The sequence below is a fragment of the Eleutherodactylus coqui genome, chromosome 4 (genome assembly GCF_035609145.1).
Source record: "Eleutherodactylus coqui strain aEleCoq1 chromosome 4, aEleCoq1.hap1, whole genome shotgun sequence".
Lineage (NCBI taxonomy): Eukaryota > Metazoa > Chordata > Amphibia > Anura > Eleutherodactylidae > Eleutherodactylus > Eleutherodactylus coqui.
Genome location: NC_089840.1, coordinates 55,050,605 through 55,068,454, shown reverse-complemented (window position 1 = coordinate 55,068,454; position 17,850 = coordinate 55,050,605). Strand labels below are relative to the sequence as shown.

At 44.9% G+C, this 17,850-nt stretch overlaps 1 protein-coding gene across 1 annotated transcript in view; it reads left to right on the top strand.

The window, feature by feature from the left end:
• Positions 1-7,286: 7,286 nt before the first annotated feature.
• Positions 7,287-17,850, top strand: part of GRPR (gastrin releasing peptide receptor) — a 126,729-nt gene continuing 116,165 nt past the window's right edge. The window contains exon 1 of the mRNA XM_066598583.1: positions 7,287-7,699. Within this exon, the coding sequence (XP_066454680.1) occupies positions 7,287-7,699 (413 nt within the window). The remainder of the gene's footprint in view (positions 7,700-17,850) is intronic.

Sequence of the window (17,850 nt, the reverse complement as noted above, 5' to 3'; positions counted from 1 at the left end):
AGCTTTATATATATAGATTTCCTCTGAATCAATTTTTCAGCACACACAAGTGGTATCAATGTAAGAAGCTACCTTGTTGGGTGTGTGATATTTGCAAATTAGGTGTTGTCTCAAGCGCACCTGATGCAACTCTTCAAGGGCTTCATTAGTTAATGTGTAAGCTGTTCACTCCGTAGGCTTTTGAACTGTGCGCTGTCAACAAGCTTGATGGTCCCTCTCCTTGAGTCTGCAGGACACGGCGTCCATGGTTTCCAAAGAGAATGTCATATTCTGATTCATCTGACCACAGAACAGATTTCCATTTTGCCTCAGTCCACTTTAAATGAGCCTTGGCCCAGAGAAGATGCTGGCGTTTCTGGATTGTGTTGATATATGGCTTCTTCTTTGTATGATACAGATTTAACTTGCATTTGTGGATTGCACAGCAAACTGTGTTCACAGACAATGATTTCTGGAAGTATTCCTGAGACCATGCAGTGATTTACAGTAAAGAATCCTACCTATTTGTAGTGCCGCCTGAGGGCCAACAGATCTCAAGCATCCCATATTGACTGTCGGCCTTGTGCACATGAATTCCTCCGGATTCTCTGAATCTTTTGATGATATTATATACTGTACATGGTGGGATAGTCAAAGTCTTTGCAATTTTACGTTGAGAAACATTTTCTTATTAGACATAGTTTTTCAGATTGGTGAACCACTAACTATCTTTACTTCTGAGAGACTCTGCCTCTTTTTATAGTCATGTGACAAAGTAGAAAATGGACCCTTCCGCTGTTTTTCATTAGTACCCTTTACTTTTCCAGCCTCTTGTTGCCCGTGTCCCAACATTTGAGGATGCGTTGCCGCCATCAATTTCTAAATGAGTTAATTTTTTAAAAATGAAATGGAAAAATGTCTCACTTTCCCCTCCTGCATGTTTTCTATGTTCTATTGTGAATAAAATATGGTTATATGCAGAGGCGTAACTTGAGGCTCCTTGGCCCCAGTGCAAAACCTGTAACACAGCCCCCAACTATAATGCTTTACTCATAGTACTGGGTTCCCTATATGGAGAAGAGAGGCCTTATGGGCCCCCTAAGGCTCCTGGGCCCGGGTGCAACCGCATCCCCTGCACCCTCTATAGTTACGCCCCTGGTTATATGAGATTTCCAAATCGTTGCACTTTTTTCCCTTACATTTATTTACCTTGTACACAGAATCCCATTTTTTGGGCAATTGAAATTGTAATTTCCTCCGTTAAGTAGTCATTTCCTACCTTACATTATGGTAAGTAGTCATGTGACTTCCCTGCATTGTCATGCGCTCTGTTTATATGAAACTACATCTGAAGTTTGTTTGAGGCTTAAAATTATTCTGTTATTTCAAGATTTCTACTGAATCAAACCTTCCCTTATAGTTTATGTTATACAAGATGTAGCCAACTTTTCACTAATAAAAATGAAAGGCAAGTCATTTCTCTGAATTACTTCCATCTTGCAGCATGTTCACAAACAGCACTGAAATGACCATATCAAAGGTGCATGGTTTGTCAGGATTTTTGGCTTTACAGAGTGTAACAGCGGCCCTCATATATAAAAAAATTAGCCAAAATGTGTCATTGTTACCGATAGTGAGCCACCTCGGAGGCTTTAATGGTCGGTCCAGAAACTTACTCTGGGGTGCACATGACTCTACCTTGGCCACTTATCATAAGTGCTTGGGCTTGTTTTACTTGGTTAATTCATTATCAGTACAACAACAGCTGGAGACATAAAGTAAGTAGGATTCACTATGAATCTGTACTTAGCATAATAATCATCATTCCAACACATGGGATTTACTAGAAGGCGATGTCGCAGATTATACTGTAAAACACTAGGGACCCCCCTGCTTCTGATACCGCGTTTCCCAGAAAATAAGACAGTGTCTTATATTAATTTTTGTTCAAAAAGGTTTAACTTTTTTACATGTATAGCTGCCTGGACACTATTTAAATTGACTTTTTTTATTAACTCTTAGCAGGGCTTATATTTCAAGCATCCTCAAAAAGCCTGAAAAATCATTTTGCATCCTCAAAAATTCTGGAAAATCATGCTATGTCTTATTTTCAGGGTATGTCTTATTTTCAGGGAAACAGGGTAGATTGAGGTCCCAAAGTCAGGACTCCCACCTTTCAGACACTAATACTACAGCTGCCCTAAACTGATTTTCTCAGCACCATACACTGTGCTGTGGCCTGTAATGGTACTGCAGGCTCAGACTCATTTACTTAGCATGGGAAAAACAGCTGATCAATACAGGTGCCAGGTGTTGGACCCTCAGTGATCTGTTATTGATGACCTATCCTGAGAATAGGTCATCAATACCTTAGTCACCTTCTTCCTCAGTCCAAGCATTTTGAGGTCGGCAAATGAACTGTTGCTACAGGACCCCTAAATTTGCACAAAAGGGAAGATTGAAAGTCTCACTCTAGGTATATCAGAGAGTATCTTTGTAAGATTGCATTACCTGGCTGATCAGGCTGATTAAGATTGGGAACCCAGCTGATCAGACACACTCTGTCATTGCAGCTACACACTAGGGTACCGAGCGGAAGCTGCTGCTGTGTAGTGGCCGGCGCTTGTAAGGCCCAATGTTCACGGGCGGATTTGAATTGCGCCTACACTGGAACTTTGACATGCGGATTTGTTTCCCGGATTCCGCATGCGGAAAACAAATTGCAGCATGCTCCATTTTAGTGCAGTTCCCACACGGATAGCTTTCATTAAAGTCAATGGAAGCCATCTGATTGGCATCCCATCAGCAATTCTGCGGATTCCGTGGGAAAGCAGGAGTTTAAAAAATAAAGCACTGGGCAAGTGTGCCAGAACGCCAGCTGGCGCTTCCACACACATCCGCAGTACAGACCCGGACAGGTAAGCAGCGTTGCTGGCCGCAGGCAGGGTTGGATTCTGCTGCGGAATTCCGCATGTGGAATCTGACCTGCTCGTGGACATGAGCCCTAATGGCAGGTGCAGCTCTCATTCAGTTTAACGACAACCTTACCTGTGGTGGACCCCAGCCGATCAACTATTGATGACATATCCTGAGGATACGTCATCAATAGTGCTTCTCTCGAAAACCCCTTTAAGTTATTTTTTAAACTTAAGTGTATACATGCTAAATACAGATTAGATTTTGACCAAAAGATTTCTGGTGACGATTATTTTTAATAGAAACCTAAAACTTTATGGAGAACTGAATATTTAATACACAAGGTCGGACCATCTGTCATACAAACACACAAGAACAAGAATGATCTGGCTGCTCAAAGACATACAAGAGAAGTAGGTCAAGTTCCACCTTTGGGCCTCATACATGACTGAGCCCTGTACACAGAGGGGGCTCGGAGGGGCACGGAGCCTCTGCGGTTCTGAATCCTGGAGCCTGTAGGCCTAATTCCAACATTTGAATCTTCACATTTTAGTCTCGCCCCCAATCAGTACAGGAATGCCCAGAAAATCGCCCAGAACAAAAACATTTTGGGGGCACATTTTTTATAAGCTCAACCAATTTTGGGTCTCTTTAGGAAGACCATGCCATGGGAAATGGGAAGTAAGCAAAAGGCTGTACCGCAGTATGAGATATACAGACATATGCTCCCTAAAAGCAAAAGCGCATCATGCAGAATCACCATGAAATTGGAAGCACAAGGAGGTACAGAAGTGCTTGATAGAAGTCCATTTGTCGTATTTCAGCTCCATACAACTCGGCCATTATGTAGGCCTGTAATACAGTCATGTCTATGATGCTTTACAGGTGCCGTAAATAATCTTTGGGGTAATTGCATAAGAATCACCTAATAAAATGTTATTATTGGAAATCTGCCCCTTAGTCATCGGAGCATTGAGATATGAACACACAGCACCACAGTTATATTGTAATTCCTCAGTCTTGCTCTGCAGACATGTCAGGCAATAAAGGCTGCTTAATGCAGTCTATAACCTGGTGGTCATAAAGGGGAATATCAGGTCTCTGTCATACAGATCCTGACCCTCCAGCCTCATCAGAAACGTGTCTATGGTTCAATACAATAGTCCAAATTCCTGACTATTTGTGATACATTCTGCTAGAATTGTCTGCAGCAGTGATGAGTGCAGAATTGGCGCAGAAGGAGACGGCTACAGGTAAGTCACTGCTTGTGTGTAAGTACCTTTACCTGCTAACTACGGAGGAGAGATGTGTGGTATGACTGTGCTGCCATGCTTCTATGGACACTTTTATATCAGTCACTACTGTACGGACACTGCTACTCTATGTGGCTTCACATATTCTTCAGTATGTGGCATGGAGAATATCATGAGTATTTGGTGGGCACAATGTAGCGGGTAATTCTGTGTTGGCGTTATATTCTGTTACTCCTATTTGGCCAGGCTGCACGGTGATATCATTCATTGCTGCCAGTCTTGTAAGGGATAGAGTAAGGGTGGGGTACATATTGGTGGGGCACATGCTCCGACTTCTCCATGGGGCTCCTGATTCCCAAAAATTGTAGTATTCCTGTTTACTGGTTCTCCTTTGTGGTTTTGGTCTTCACTTCTTCATGGTCACACTAGTCGGAAACAGCGGTAAGGTGTGGCACCATGGTGTTGGTACTATAGTACGTGGTCCTAGTGTGAGGACAGTTTAATGGAAGCATGGTGATCTGAAACAAATCAGCTGTTTGCAAAGGACCGAAAGCAATCAGGTTAAAAGGTTTTTGTTTTGGGCTATACCCTTACAAGCGCACATTCCCTTTCTATAACCACTCCCTAATTCTGAATTTTTGGTCATCCAGAAATATGCAAGAGGGACAGTTTTTATGTGCAGACCTTGACCCACTTGACCCTACGAGAGGCAGACACCAGCAGTAAACTTAAGCATAGTTTACTCCATGGCAGACACAAAGCATAGTCGTCACTGCTACAGTATGTATAGGCATGATGGTTACAGAGTCTATGTAAGGCACAGAGCTTGTTGCTTACAGTACTGGTACAAGGTTTGCGGTTACAGATATGACACACAGCTTGGCCAATACGGTCTCAGATGAAGTTGAGCACACTGAGCTTGGCAGTAACAACTGCTCAAGAAGGCACACAGCTTACCATTCATAGTCTTGTAGTAAGTGCACTCAACTTGGTGCTAGCTGCCAGCAACAAACAGGATTCAAAGCATCTCCTGTTGAGGACACTTAGCTTGGCTGTTGCATTTAACAGTAAACAGTCTCTTTGCAAGGCAAACAGCTTAATGGTTACAGTCTCTTGGCAGGGCTATTAGCTTATCAGTTACAGTCTCTGTTACAGCACACTCACTTGAACACAACAAAACACAGGGCAACAGGTACAGCCTAATGACTTGGTCCACTTGGCAGATTTCCCTGGAATTAACTAGTCCACAGTGCAGAATTCTTGGTAGCCATCATCACCCAAATAATCCCAGGAATATTTGCTGAAGGGGACATATTCCAAGAGGCAAGAGCGGTGGTCCCCACCCACAGGATGTCAGGGTCTAAGCTAAAGCTGTACATATACTGGACCCAATTGCAATCTCACAGGACAGAGCACGTAGCTCTCGTATTCCAGTCAGTCTTAGGTTTCTTAAGGCTGCTTTCACATCTGCGCTGGGGATTCAGCTTTCCAGGTCTGTTTCGGAGTGGAGAATACCAGCAGCCAAATGGTTTCAACTAATTGTCCTGTATATGCCACCCTAACATTAAGAGTGTTAAGAGTGAACATTACAAGAGTCATTACAATACATGTATAACAATGGGGCACTGCACAACATGGCACATTGCCCACACAGTACAGAGCAAGGCACAAAACCCATAAGGGAACAGTGGAAACCATACAACATGGTAGTGTCAACTTAACATCCCTAGTTATGGTCACTAGGACCTTGGCAGCCCACAACATGACATGTGGTAATCCAGTTCATACTTTTGGTGAGTACATGGTGGCATCTACATCAACCCCCTTTACAACCTATTGTGTCTCATTGATGTTGAAGTAAAGGAATTTTAAGATACAGTATATTCTATTTTCAGGAACCTGAATGAGATCACATCTGGTTAAAGGTTTTTTGTTTTTTTTAAACAGCCCTCACAGTTAGGCCGGTCTCACACGACCATATTTGAATTGCGAATTCCATGATCTCCATCCACGTGGACGATCGACTGCAAAACATGGGCATTGAAAGGCACGTAGTTTCAAATTTTCCTTTACACCCGTGGATGTCAATGGATGCGTGCAACCCGCAGCCTATTAGCAATTAACATTGCGTATGGACTGCAGGTACCCGTGTGATCGCTAAGTGACGGTGCGTGTACCTGATTTATAAGGCAAACTAGCCTAATGCGGTCCAGATGGGTTCTTTTCCTGGCAGTTTTGTACTATGTTTGTGCATCCCTTTGCATTTTGTGTGCACGTTTTTGCACTCCCTGTGGACGTCTATGGGGCCCTTTGGTTTGTGCACAAAATAGAGCATGCAGATTTTGTGTACACAAAAATTGGAAATGAGAACAAACCCATTGAAATCAACAAGTTCTATTATCTGCAATGTGCGTGAAAATTTAACACACTGGTGTGAAGGAACCCTTATACTGGCCAGTCTGTGCAGACAATAATTTTGTCTGTGCCTTAAATGATCACTGTCTGCTTGCATTGGTTCCCCTGGCAGCTGACAGGTCCTACAGATGCAGAACACAATATTACAGCAGCAAGCAAGCAGGAAACTGGGCTTTGCTTGCTGTGCTGATCAGCAGTACCCAGTGTGCCCAGTAGGGGGCTTGTGTCCATTCTCTGCTCACATCTCAGCTGCACAGAACACAGCAGCACTTGCAAGGCTTTCCACCTTCTATCGCTTTATAGTACAGTGCGAGCAGGTGGACTGTGCAAACCTCAGGATTTCTTCCTTTGTAAAGTGTCAGAAGTCTGCAAGCAGCTGCTCTGAATTCTTCCTGCATTGCATCACACAGACTGGATCAGAAGTGAAGGCAAACTACAGTATATGCAATCTACTCCATTATCTACTTTGGCTTAGAAACTGTTTTCAAGGAGTTTGGAAGTCTGAGGAATCAAAAAGCCACAACTGAAGTAATGTCATAGTAGAGCATAGAAGATCCTAAGAAGACATACAGTCCAGGAGCAATGAAGCACTGATGGATCAAAAAGCAGAAAGAAGGGATGACCTCTAAAATGTGACTACACCTCATTCATGGGCTGACAGTGAAGATAACACAAGACCCAGTGAGCACCCCTGACTTTATGGTGCTTCACCACAGCCTGACAATGAGCCCTGAAAACTGCCTTCTGCGGGATTTGGAAGGGGATAACTTTGCACCCACCAGTTCCTGCTTTAATCAGAGCTCAAACCACTCTTCTGAAGACTGGTTCTACCCTGGGGTCACTTATGCTATTGCTCCTGTGTATGGGCTCATCATTCTTGTAGGACTTGTTGGGAATGTGACTTTAATCAAGATCTTCTGCACTGTAAAGTCCATGAGAAATGTCCCTAATCTGTTCATCTCCAGCCTGGCTCTGGGAGATCTATTGTTGTTGGTCACTTGTGCCCCTGTGGATGCCAGCAGGTACCTGGCAGATAAGTGGCTGTTTGGCAGGGTGGGCTGCAAGCTTATTCCTTTCATACAACTTACATCTGTCGGGGTATCAGTGTTTACCCTGACAGCCCTCTCAGCTGACAGGTAGGTATGCCAGTGGCTTTATTTCCCTATGAACATCTGTTAATATATAATGTATCTATTTATTTATTTGCTTATTTATTGTTACTTTTGTTTCTTTGTCTCTGATAATATATTTACCAGATTTACTCTTGTGGATACAAATAATATTACAGAATGAAAATATTTTTGCCAGGCTCAAGATCTGGAAATTGAGATGTGAATTCAGTCAACCCCCCAAATTTCTGTTATCTATAGCCCTGTGCAAAAGTTTTAGGCAGGTGTGGAAAAAATACTGCAAAGTAAGAAAGATTTCAAAAACCGAAGTGTTAAAGGGTTGTATACAGAATTTCAAGTTAGCCCCTATCCTTGGAATAGTGCACAATTTTTAATTGATGGGGGTCTTAATGGGTGACTGCCAATCTTGAGAAAGGGACTCCTATGTCCCACTATCTTGTCACTGTGGGGGCTGTAAATGAAGCGCTGGCTGCACATGCACGTTCAGAGCTCCATTCATTCCAATGGAGCACCCGCTTGAGTATCTAGGCAGGCCCATTAATAGCGAATAGAGCGCTGGTGCGCTTATTGACTAGCACTTCATTCAGGCTGCTCCTCACTGTGGGGGGTGCAGTTGGAGGATGGGAGACACAAGATCCCTGTTCTTGAGATCGGCAGGGGTCTCAGCAGTGACACCCCCCACCGATCAGTGAGTTGTCACTTGTGCTGTGGAGTGGGGACAATTTGAAATTCTGCTGCAACCACTTTAATCGTTTTTTTTTTTTTTTTTTTTTTGTCGGTTAACAAAATGCAAAGTGAATGAACAAAAGAGAAATCTAAATAATATCAATGTTTGGTGGGTCCACACTTTGAGAACAGTATCAATTCTTCTAGGTACATTTGCACACAGTTTTTGAAGGAATTTGGCAGCCAGGCTGTTTCAACCATCTTGGAGAACTGATCACCGATCTTGGGTGAATTTTAGGCTTACTCAGATCCTTCTGTCGCTTGATATAATCCCAGACAGGCTTGATGATGTTGATCAGGGCTCTGTAGGGCTGTACTATCACTTCCAGGACTCCTTGTTCTTCTTTAGGGCTTAAACTGTCAAATGTGTTTTAGTCCGATGATCACAGCTGTATAACGAAACAAAACAAAACCATTGATTTCAATGCTTTCGTTTTCACTAGCTCTTTTCTCGGGCGTGAATACTACACCTGAGAAAAGATAGGACTTGCCCTATCTTCCCTGCATGTAGTTAATACCATAAGTGGGAAACATCGGGCAGGACCTATCTTTCCACGTTTTTTTTTTTTTTTTTCAAACTTCTGCACTATGGCATGGAGTTTGAAAATTCTGAGATGGACAAGGAAAACCTGCTCCTAGCATAGTTGTGCATACGGTCGTCTGAAACCGCCATTACACTGAGGGCTTATTCACACAAGCATATATCAACCGGCGTTTTCATGGCCGGCCAATAGACGCTACCATCTGATGTATGGGCTCGGCATATATGCCGTCAGGCGGGGGCAGACAGCTTAGCTCTGCTAAACTGTCTCCCCTTTCCCACTCCCTCGCTGGCTCACCTCCACTCTCCTCCCCTTCAGCTGTTTGCAACGAGAGGGGGTAGAGCTAACCTCCCAACCCTTGTCCGCAGCCACCCCCTCCCATTGCAAACAGATGGAGGGGCGGAGAGAGGAGGAGAGAGGAGGAGAGAAGGGGGAGGGAGTTTAGCAGTTACGCTGCTAAACTCCCTCCCACCTCCCTTCTCCGGCTGCTGTCACTGGCTCCCATAGGAGTGTATGGCAGCGGTCGTAGTCCAGCTAGGAAGATAGTTCCAGGACTATCTTTCCAGCCCGGCGTAAATGCGCCTGGACGGCGATTTTAGCCGCAGGAATACGCCTGTGTGATCTGATACATTGGAATCCAATGCATCAGATGGTAGCGTATATCGTCCAGCCGTTATATACGCTTGTGTGAATAAGCCCTACAGTTAATGACATTGGCTGTATGTTTTGGGTCGTTGTCCTGCTGCAGAATAAATTTAGAGCCAAACAGACGCATGTGAAAGGATAGGGCTTGATCTATCTTTCGCCGTGTCACTCAGCAAGTTCCCATAGACTTCTCTGGCAGCAGAAAAAAAGGAGGAGCAAGGAAGTTACCCTTTGTACAACGCTGGGAAAAGAAGGCAGCTGGCCGTAATTAGGCATTTTGTTGCCATTTCTGCCGATCGTTGCTTGCCATCTCTTCAGCGTGTTTTTTAACACTCAAGCAGCAGCGCCCCGTGTGAATGGCTTTAAATGCTCCAATTAAGATCGGAAGTCGATCATGGCAAAAATGAATTCATGTGAATATACAGTGCGTACGGGCGAATGTATAAATGTGTATGCTCGTGAAGGAGCCCTTAGAGTGGAAAGATCGAGTAAGTCTGAATGAAGCCATTTAAATCCAATGCTTCGCATGGCTGTATTTTATGTGACTTTTAAACATGCGGAAATACTTGCGTAAATGCGATCATCTGAATAAGTCCTTAGGGCTTATTCACACAGGTGTAGATCGGCCAGGTTTTCATGCCTGACCGATATACGCTGCCCCTCTGATGCATTGGCTTACAAAGCATCGGTGCACAGGGGCGTATTTTCGCGACATAAAAGCGTCTGACCGGGCACTCTCACGCCAGAGGCAGCTGCATAGGTTCCTATGGGAGCCTATGCTAGCTGCCGGAGAAGGGAGGTGGAGGGAGTTTAGTAGCATGACTGCTAAACTCCAACCTCTTTAACTGCTTCTCTCCATCCCTTGTGCTGTTTGCAATGGAAGGGGGCAGGGCGAAGTCCCCCTCCCATTGCTGGCTGTGGACAAGGGGGGGTGGGGGTGGGAGCTTAGCTCCGCCCCCAACCCCCCATTGCAAAAGGGCGGAGGGGAGAAAAGAGAAATGGGAGGGAGTTTAGCAGTCACGCTGCTAAACTCCCTCCCACCTCCCTTCTCCAGCTGCTGTCATTGGCTCCCATAAGAGCCAATGCAGCGGTTGACGTATTTGGGCCAGAAAGATAGATTGAAGACTATCTTTTCAGCCTGGCATTAAAGTGCCTGGCGCTATATTGGCCTGGCCGGGTGCTTTTACGCTGCGGGAATACAGCCATGTGATCTGATGCATTGGAATACAATACATCAGATCGTAGCGTATATCGATATACGCTCGTGTGAAAGAGCCCTTAGGGTGGTTTCACATGGGCGATACAATCGTGTGATTTTTGAGCAATGCAAGAGTGAGTAAAAAGCGGTTTTATGAAACCGATGATTTTTTTTACTGATGCAATTTTGCGAGAATAAAAATCGCAGCATGCCCTGTCTTTGTGTGAGCGTTTTTTGTTTTTTATCACCCGTGTTTTCCTATGGAGCCTCCTTTTTATCGCATCGCAACGCACAAACGTATGTTGCACTTTTATCTTTGGAAAGGACTTTCGCTCTAAAAAATTGTGTTAAAAAATCATGCAATAAAAAACCATGAGAAAATTGTGAGCAGCAGCCATGTTTTCACGAGAAAAAGCAGCGCTGCTGCTCAAAAATCATGGTAAAAAAATGCGATTTTGCTGCGATCGCCTTTGTGGAACTGGCCTTCCAAATGGCCAAAATTAGCCCGCAAGAGCTACCTGCAGATTTTGCTGCAGAATTGAAAATGGCTTAAGGGTTCTTTCACACAGGATGGAATTTTCCATAACAACGTTGCAGAATATGCCGGCATGGAATTTAGCACCAAAATCCATATACTTAAATGCGAATTTTGATATGGAATTGCCAGCAGAATTCTGCCATTTTCAATTCCGCATCAAAGTCGGCATTCCAGCAGTGTTGATTTTGGTATTTAGCATTCTGCCCCGTGTGAAATCACCCTTATTTTGACTGCATTTCCACATCAAAATCCACAGTTGGCAATTAACACGGCACCATGCGCCACATCACTAGCCTTATTTGTTCAAGAAGTGGGTTGGCAGGATATTTGGAGAACTAAAAACCTCAACGACCAGGTTTTTCTTGCTACTCAGTGGGTAGTAACGCCCTGTCCTGTGTAGCCCACGTCTTTGGAAATGCCAGATCATGCACTATGACATGTGATGTTAAATACCTCCCTAGAGCAATCTCTGATCATTCTCCTCTTTGGATTGAACTTTAATCCTCAGATTCCCATGGCATTAGGCACGGCTGGAGAGTTCATCCACTCTGGCTAAGCCTCTTCAATCCACACGAATCCCTGACCAGCTAGATGGGCTTTTAAAAGCCAACAGATCCGAGTTTACTATGGGAGATCCTTAGAGCCTTCTTGTGGGGCTGTTTAGGATCCCCCATCTCGTACATCAAGGGGGATACATCCCGCTGTGAAAAGGAAATGGCCTGTTGTTCAAAATTAGAGGCAGCCTACATTGCAGACTCCACTGATCACAGCAAAGATCGGTGGTTAAGTCAAGTAGGCAATACTTTGTGGCAGAGTTCCGCAAATGCTATCCCATTGCTTTCAATCGGGCGGCCGCTCCTGCAGCTCCATTGAAAGCAATGGAATGAAGGCTACGACCGCGGCAATGATTTTCAAGGAAGGGTTTGAAATATAAGCCCTTTCCTGGAAATCATGGCTAGCTCTAAAAAAAAGATTAAAAAAGTTAAAAGACGCACTGCAACACGGGGGCCGCACCAAAACCTGCAGGGCTTAAAGGGCTTTTGTCAATACTTAAAAAAATCAATACTTACTTATTCCTCCCCATGAAGTATTCTTATCGCATCTTCTCTTCGTCGATCTTCTCCTGGCTCATCAATCCTCCGAGTTACATCATCTCCAGCTGGCCAAATCCTCTTCTTCCTGTAATGCCTTGCATACATTGCCGGCATTCTGCTACCTGAAAGTCAGTGTCCGTTATGCCACTAGTGACGAAGTGTTCACTACCTAGCAGGGTAGTCCGATTTATTGTTGAGACTGCGCGTGCATTCTGTCTCGACGCAAGTGTTCATATACTATTGTTGCGAGACAGCGCGTATGAGCAGTCTCAGCAATAGCTCGGCACTCCATGACGTAGCGTACATTGCCCTGCAGGAAGGAGACTGAAGAGAATGGACGCTTTGTCACCAGAAGAACAATTGGCCGGCTTGCAGTGAGGTGACCTGAGGGACTGCAGGAGCCAGGAGAAGATCAGCGAGGAGATGTGGTAAGAAGACTGATGGGGGGGATAATAGGTAAGTATAGAATTTTTATCTTTTTTTTAATGACAATCCCTTTAAACGAGCCGGCATTTCTGCATCAAAATCCAGTTAAACCTGTGGATTTAGGAACAGAATTCCGCAGCAGCAGCTTTAGTTGTGTCTTGTGGCGGAATAATGAATTGTAAAATAATGCTGTGGCACTGGAGCACCAAAGGGGTACTTTGACGTATATTAGTCAAATATAGTTTAGGGCAGCAGAATAAAAAAAAACCTTTTACAACCCCTTTAATAATATAATAAAGCATTACCCAATTACCTTATTGAGGCATTTAGAATATACACATTGATATGTTTTACTTCCTATTTTGCTATATACAGTATAGTGGCAACTAGAGATGAGCGAACATGTCCGTTACGGACACATCCGCACCCGGACACCGGCTTTGCCGAACACTGCAGTGTTCGCGCGTAAAGGTCCGGGTGCCGCCGGGGGGCGGGGAGATGCGCGGCGGCGCGGGCGGCAGTAGCGGGGAACAGGGGGGAGCCCTCTCTCTCTCCCTCTCCCCCCCACTCCCCGCCGCACCCCCCCGCGCTGCCACGGCGGCCCCCGAACTTTTTTCGCCCGAACACTGAAGTGTTCGCAAAGTTCGGTGTTCGGGCGAAAAAGGGGCGGGGCCGAACGTGTTCGCTCATCTCTAGTGGCAACCTGTTCCACAATGTTGTCTTTATCTGGTGTTTGTCTTCAGTTGTATGATTTCCCCAGTGAGTTAGTCTAATAAAAAGTCTATGTTTTGTAGTGTGATAAAAACCTTGGAACTGAAACAAAACCCATGGAAGGCCGGGCTCAGACGAACGTATTTGAATTGCGTATTACGCACGTAACGTGCTTCAATGAAAGCACATTGATTTTCATTGCTCTGTTCACACTTGCGTATATTTATTGCGTATATTACGCACGTAAAAAATACTGCAGAGTGTTCTACTTTAGGGCTTCGACAGACGAAAATATGAGCAAATATGCTTGCTGCAACGGAGAGTATTTGCACATGAACAAGGTTTGGAGATGCCAGTAATTCGGGTGATACGTGGGTGTCTGCGCATAGTAATGTATTTGTTGCGCTCGCAATGCCAGTTCACACACGCGTGATATTCGCTTTCTATAGAATAAAATGCCTATTAAAGCCTAATACCATGTTTCCCCGAAAATAAGACACTGTGTTATATTATTTTTTGGCCCAAAAAGGGCACAGTGTCTTATTTTTTTTTGGGGGGGGGGGGGGGGGGACTTATGCTTACCTGGTCCGCGGCATCCGGATGGTCCGCGGCATTCGGCGGCGCTGCGGCAAGGGCTTTGAATACCCCTCCTCCAGCAAAGTGAGCGCTGTGATTGGCTAATCTCAGCACCAGCAGCTAATCACAGCAGGCGCTCGATTAGCCGATCACAGCCATTTAGTTATGTCATCCACTGAATGGCTGTGATTGGCTCATCAAGCGCCGGCTGTGATTGGCAGATTGCGCTGAGTTAAGCCAATCACAGGGCTCACTCTGCTGGAGGTGGGGTATACAAAGCTCTGTCACCAGCAGAAGCTGAGCAGGCAGACGGGAAGGACTCAGCCGCTTGCCGCAGTGCCGCCGGAGACCATCCGGATGCTGCGGACCAGGTGAGTATTGATTTTATTTATTTTTGGTGCACCTGAGAGAGGTCCTATTTTCGGGGGAGGCCTTATATTTCACGCCTCCCCTGAAAACCCGATAGGTCTTACTATCGGGGTAGGACTTAGTTTTGGGGAAACACGGTAAGAGCCAACTGTCTTCTTGCCCTTGATTTTACCCTCTCATAGACTTCTATGGTAGCTTTATACATAAAACACAGAAAGATAGTGCAAGTCCTATGTTTTCTCGCATGCAGGAATTGTGAGCGAGAAACCTGCTCATAAGAATGAACCCATGGAAATATATATGTTTGATTCTTTATGTTTCGCGGGCTTTGTTAAAGCCCTTACCACGTATTATACACATACGGCTCTATTGTTTTCTTTTGGTATGTTCAGAACGCAGTACATACAGTTACATTGTGTATGCTTGGCATTTATAATGCATGCTGCTAGGAAATATGGGTAGAAAGTTTAAAAAAAGAAGGAAGCTAGCGCAGGACAGCGTGCGTAACATACGCTGTTCAGGCAAAAACGCGACAATACACAGGGATATGCAGTTCCCTGTGCCGTAGAAACGCAGCAATTTTTACGCAGCATATTACCGTACGGTCTAAGGAGGACATGAAAACATCGTGCTTGGCATTTTAACTTGTCCCTTACATATTTTTATAGCCACCTTGTAACATAATGGTAGAATGGCTGAATAGACTCTTTCAATGATACATTAAATCTACATTGTATCCAATGTTGTTGCATGCTGAGAATCAGCAACATTCCAAGGCTGAATGGGATCTAAGCCTCTTCCACCTTGAGAGGCTACAGGTGTTCTTCACTTTACGGAGTAACGTACCTCTATACAAAGTCCTGCTGCTGTTAGACGAGGCTAGTAACATAATGCATATGGCAGGAGGTCATCCTAGAGGAGCTGCGGATAGCTGCACAGCAGGGACTCATTGTTCAGTCTGTTCATGTTCCTCCCCGACACCAGGTTCAGGATAATGGGCATAGCAGGGCATCGTTCGGGACTCCATGCCAGGGATTATCACAAGGCCATTTCATTCTTTAAGAATAAAAGCTTGGGCAACCAAAAGAGATGAAAACATCCTGAAAGCTCGCCCGCAGCTGGATATCTGCGCTCCGAGTGTCACAGGATTTAGATGATGCAGAAGAGAAGGGGCTTTATTGCACAGTAAACCTGTGGGATTAAGTATGAAAAAATGTATAGTAGCGGAGCCGTGCGACAGTCTACAGAAAATACCCAGTCAACTTCATATGTGGAATTGTTCTCTGTCCAATGATATCTGGCAAGTGTCGTAGACAGGGGCGTAACTATAGAGGATGCAGGGGTGCGGTTGCACCCGGGCCCAGGAGCCTTGGGGGGTCCATAAGGCCTCTCTTCTCCATATAGGAAGCCCAGTACTATGAATAAAGTATTATAGTTGGGGGCCCCGTTCCAGGTTTTGCATTGGGGCTGCATTGGGGCCCAGGAGCTTCAAGTTACGCCTCTGGTCGTACAGACTACTTTATTTGTACATTGCAATATCACTAGTAGCTAAGAATGCAGGTTATTCTACATTCTTCACTGCGATCAGACGAGTGTTTTATTATAACTGCAAATATTCAGTATAATGACAAGAATTCTCTCCTGTTGCTCTATGTTTCCCTATTCCATTATCTGTGCCTATACACTAATACATTGCTGTTTATAGCAGAGCTGAGTTTGTTATCCCAGAAAGTTAATAGTACAAGTCGTGGCCAAAAGTTTTGAGAATGCCACACATTTTTCATTTCACGAAGTTCAGTGCTGCAGTGTTTTTAGATCTTTCAGTCAGATGTTTCTATGGTTACTGAAGTTCAATTATAAGCATTTAATAAGTTTTTAAACTTTTGACAAATACATCAAGCTTAGGCAAAGACTCAATATTTATTGTGTTGGCCCCTTTTTTTTCAAGACCTCTGCAATTTGACCTGGCATCCTGGATATCAGCTTCTGGGCCAAATTCTGGCTGATGGCAAACCATTCTTCCTAATCAGTGCTTGGGAATTTATCACAATTTCTGTGTTTTACTTTGTCCATCTGCTTTTTAAGTATTGACCACAGGTTCTCAATGGGATTGACATCTGGGGAGTTTCTTGGCCATAGACCTAAAATGTCAATGTTTTGTTCACCGAGCCTCTTGGTTATCACCTTTGCCTTGTGGCATTGTGCTGGATCATTGGGAGAGGCTGTGAAGGGAAGAGAAGTCACTATTATATTGTAGGGGCAAAAAGGGAGCACTATGAAATTACAGGGGCACAAAGGGGACACACTAGGAAGTGCTATTATAGTGTGTGTGTGTGTGGGGGGGGGGGGGGCGGGCACTATTACCTTATGCTGCAGGAAGGGATTATTACCTAAAGAGGACACTATTACCTTATGAGGGCCACAACGGTGACACTATTACTTTAAGGGTACAAAGCTGGCCCTATTACTTTAAAAGAGAAAAGGGGGCACTATTATATTGTAGGGGCAAAAAAGGGAGCACTATATCATTATGGGGGCACAAAGGGGGCACTACTACCATATGTGGACACGAAGGAGGTACTATTATATTGGGGGAGGGGCACTATTACCTTATGTTGCACAAAGGGATTATTATTTAAAGAGGACACTATTACCTTATGAGGGCCACAACGGTGACACTATTACTTTAGGGGTATAAAAGTGGCACTATAACTTTAAAAGGGAAAAAGAGGGCATTGTGAATAGAGATGAGCGAACGTGTCCGTTACGGACACATCCGCACCCGGACACCGGCTTTAGCGAACACTGCAGTGTTCGCGCGTAAGTGTCCGGGTGCCGCCGGGGGGCGGGGAGATGCGCGGCGGCGCGGGCGGCAGTAGCGGGGAACAGGGGGGAGCCCTCTCTCTCTCCCTCTCCCCCCCACTCCCCGCCGCACCCCCCCGCGCTGCCACGGCGGCCCCCGAACTTTTTCGCCCGAACACCGAGGTGTTCGCAAAGTTCGGTGTTCGGGCGAAAAAGGGGCGGGGCCGAACGTGTTCGCTCATCTCTAATTGTGAACTTATGGGGGCCCAAAGGGGCTGTATCATCTTCTGAAGGCACAAATAGAGCCATATTATGTTGTGGAAATTCTATAATTATGTGGGACAGGAGGGTTCTAAATGTGCCGTAAAAGACAAATGGGCATAAGAAAACATGGGCAGTGAAAAGAAAATAACTAAATGGGTTATGAGGGGGCACTGAACAGAAGGACACTATAGGTGCAATAAACGGCAAATGGATACAGAACTCAATGCCTCCTTATTGCTCCTTTGCTATGTATTGAATTTTTAAGC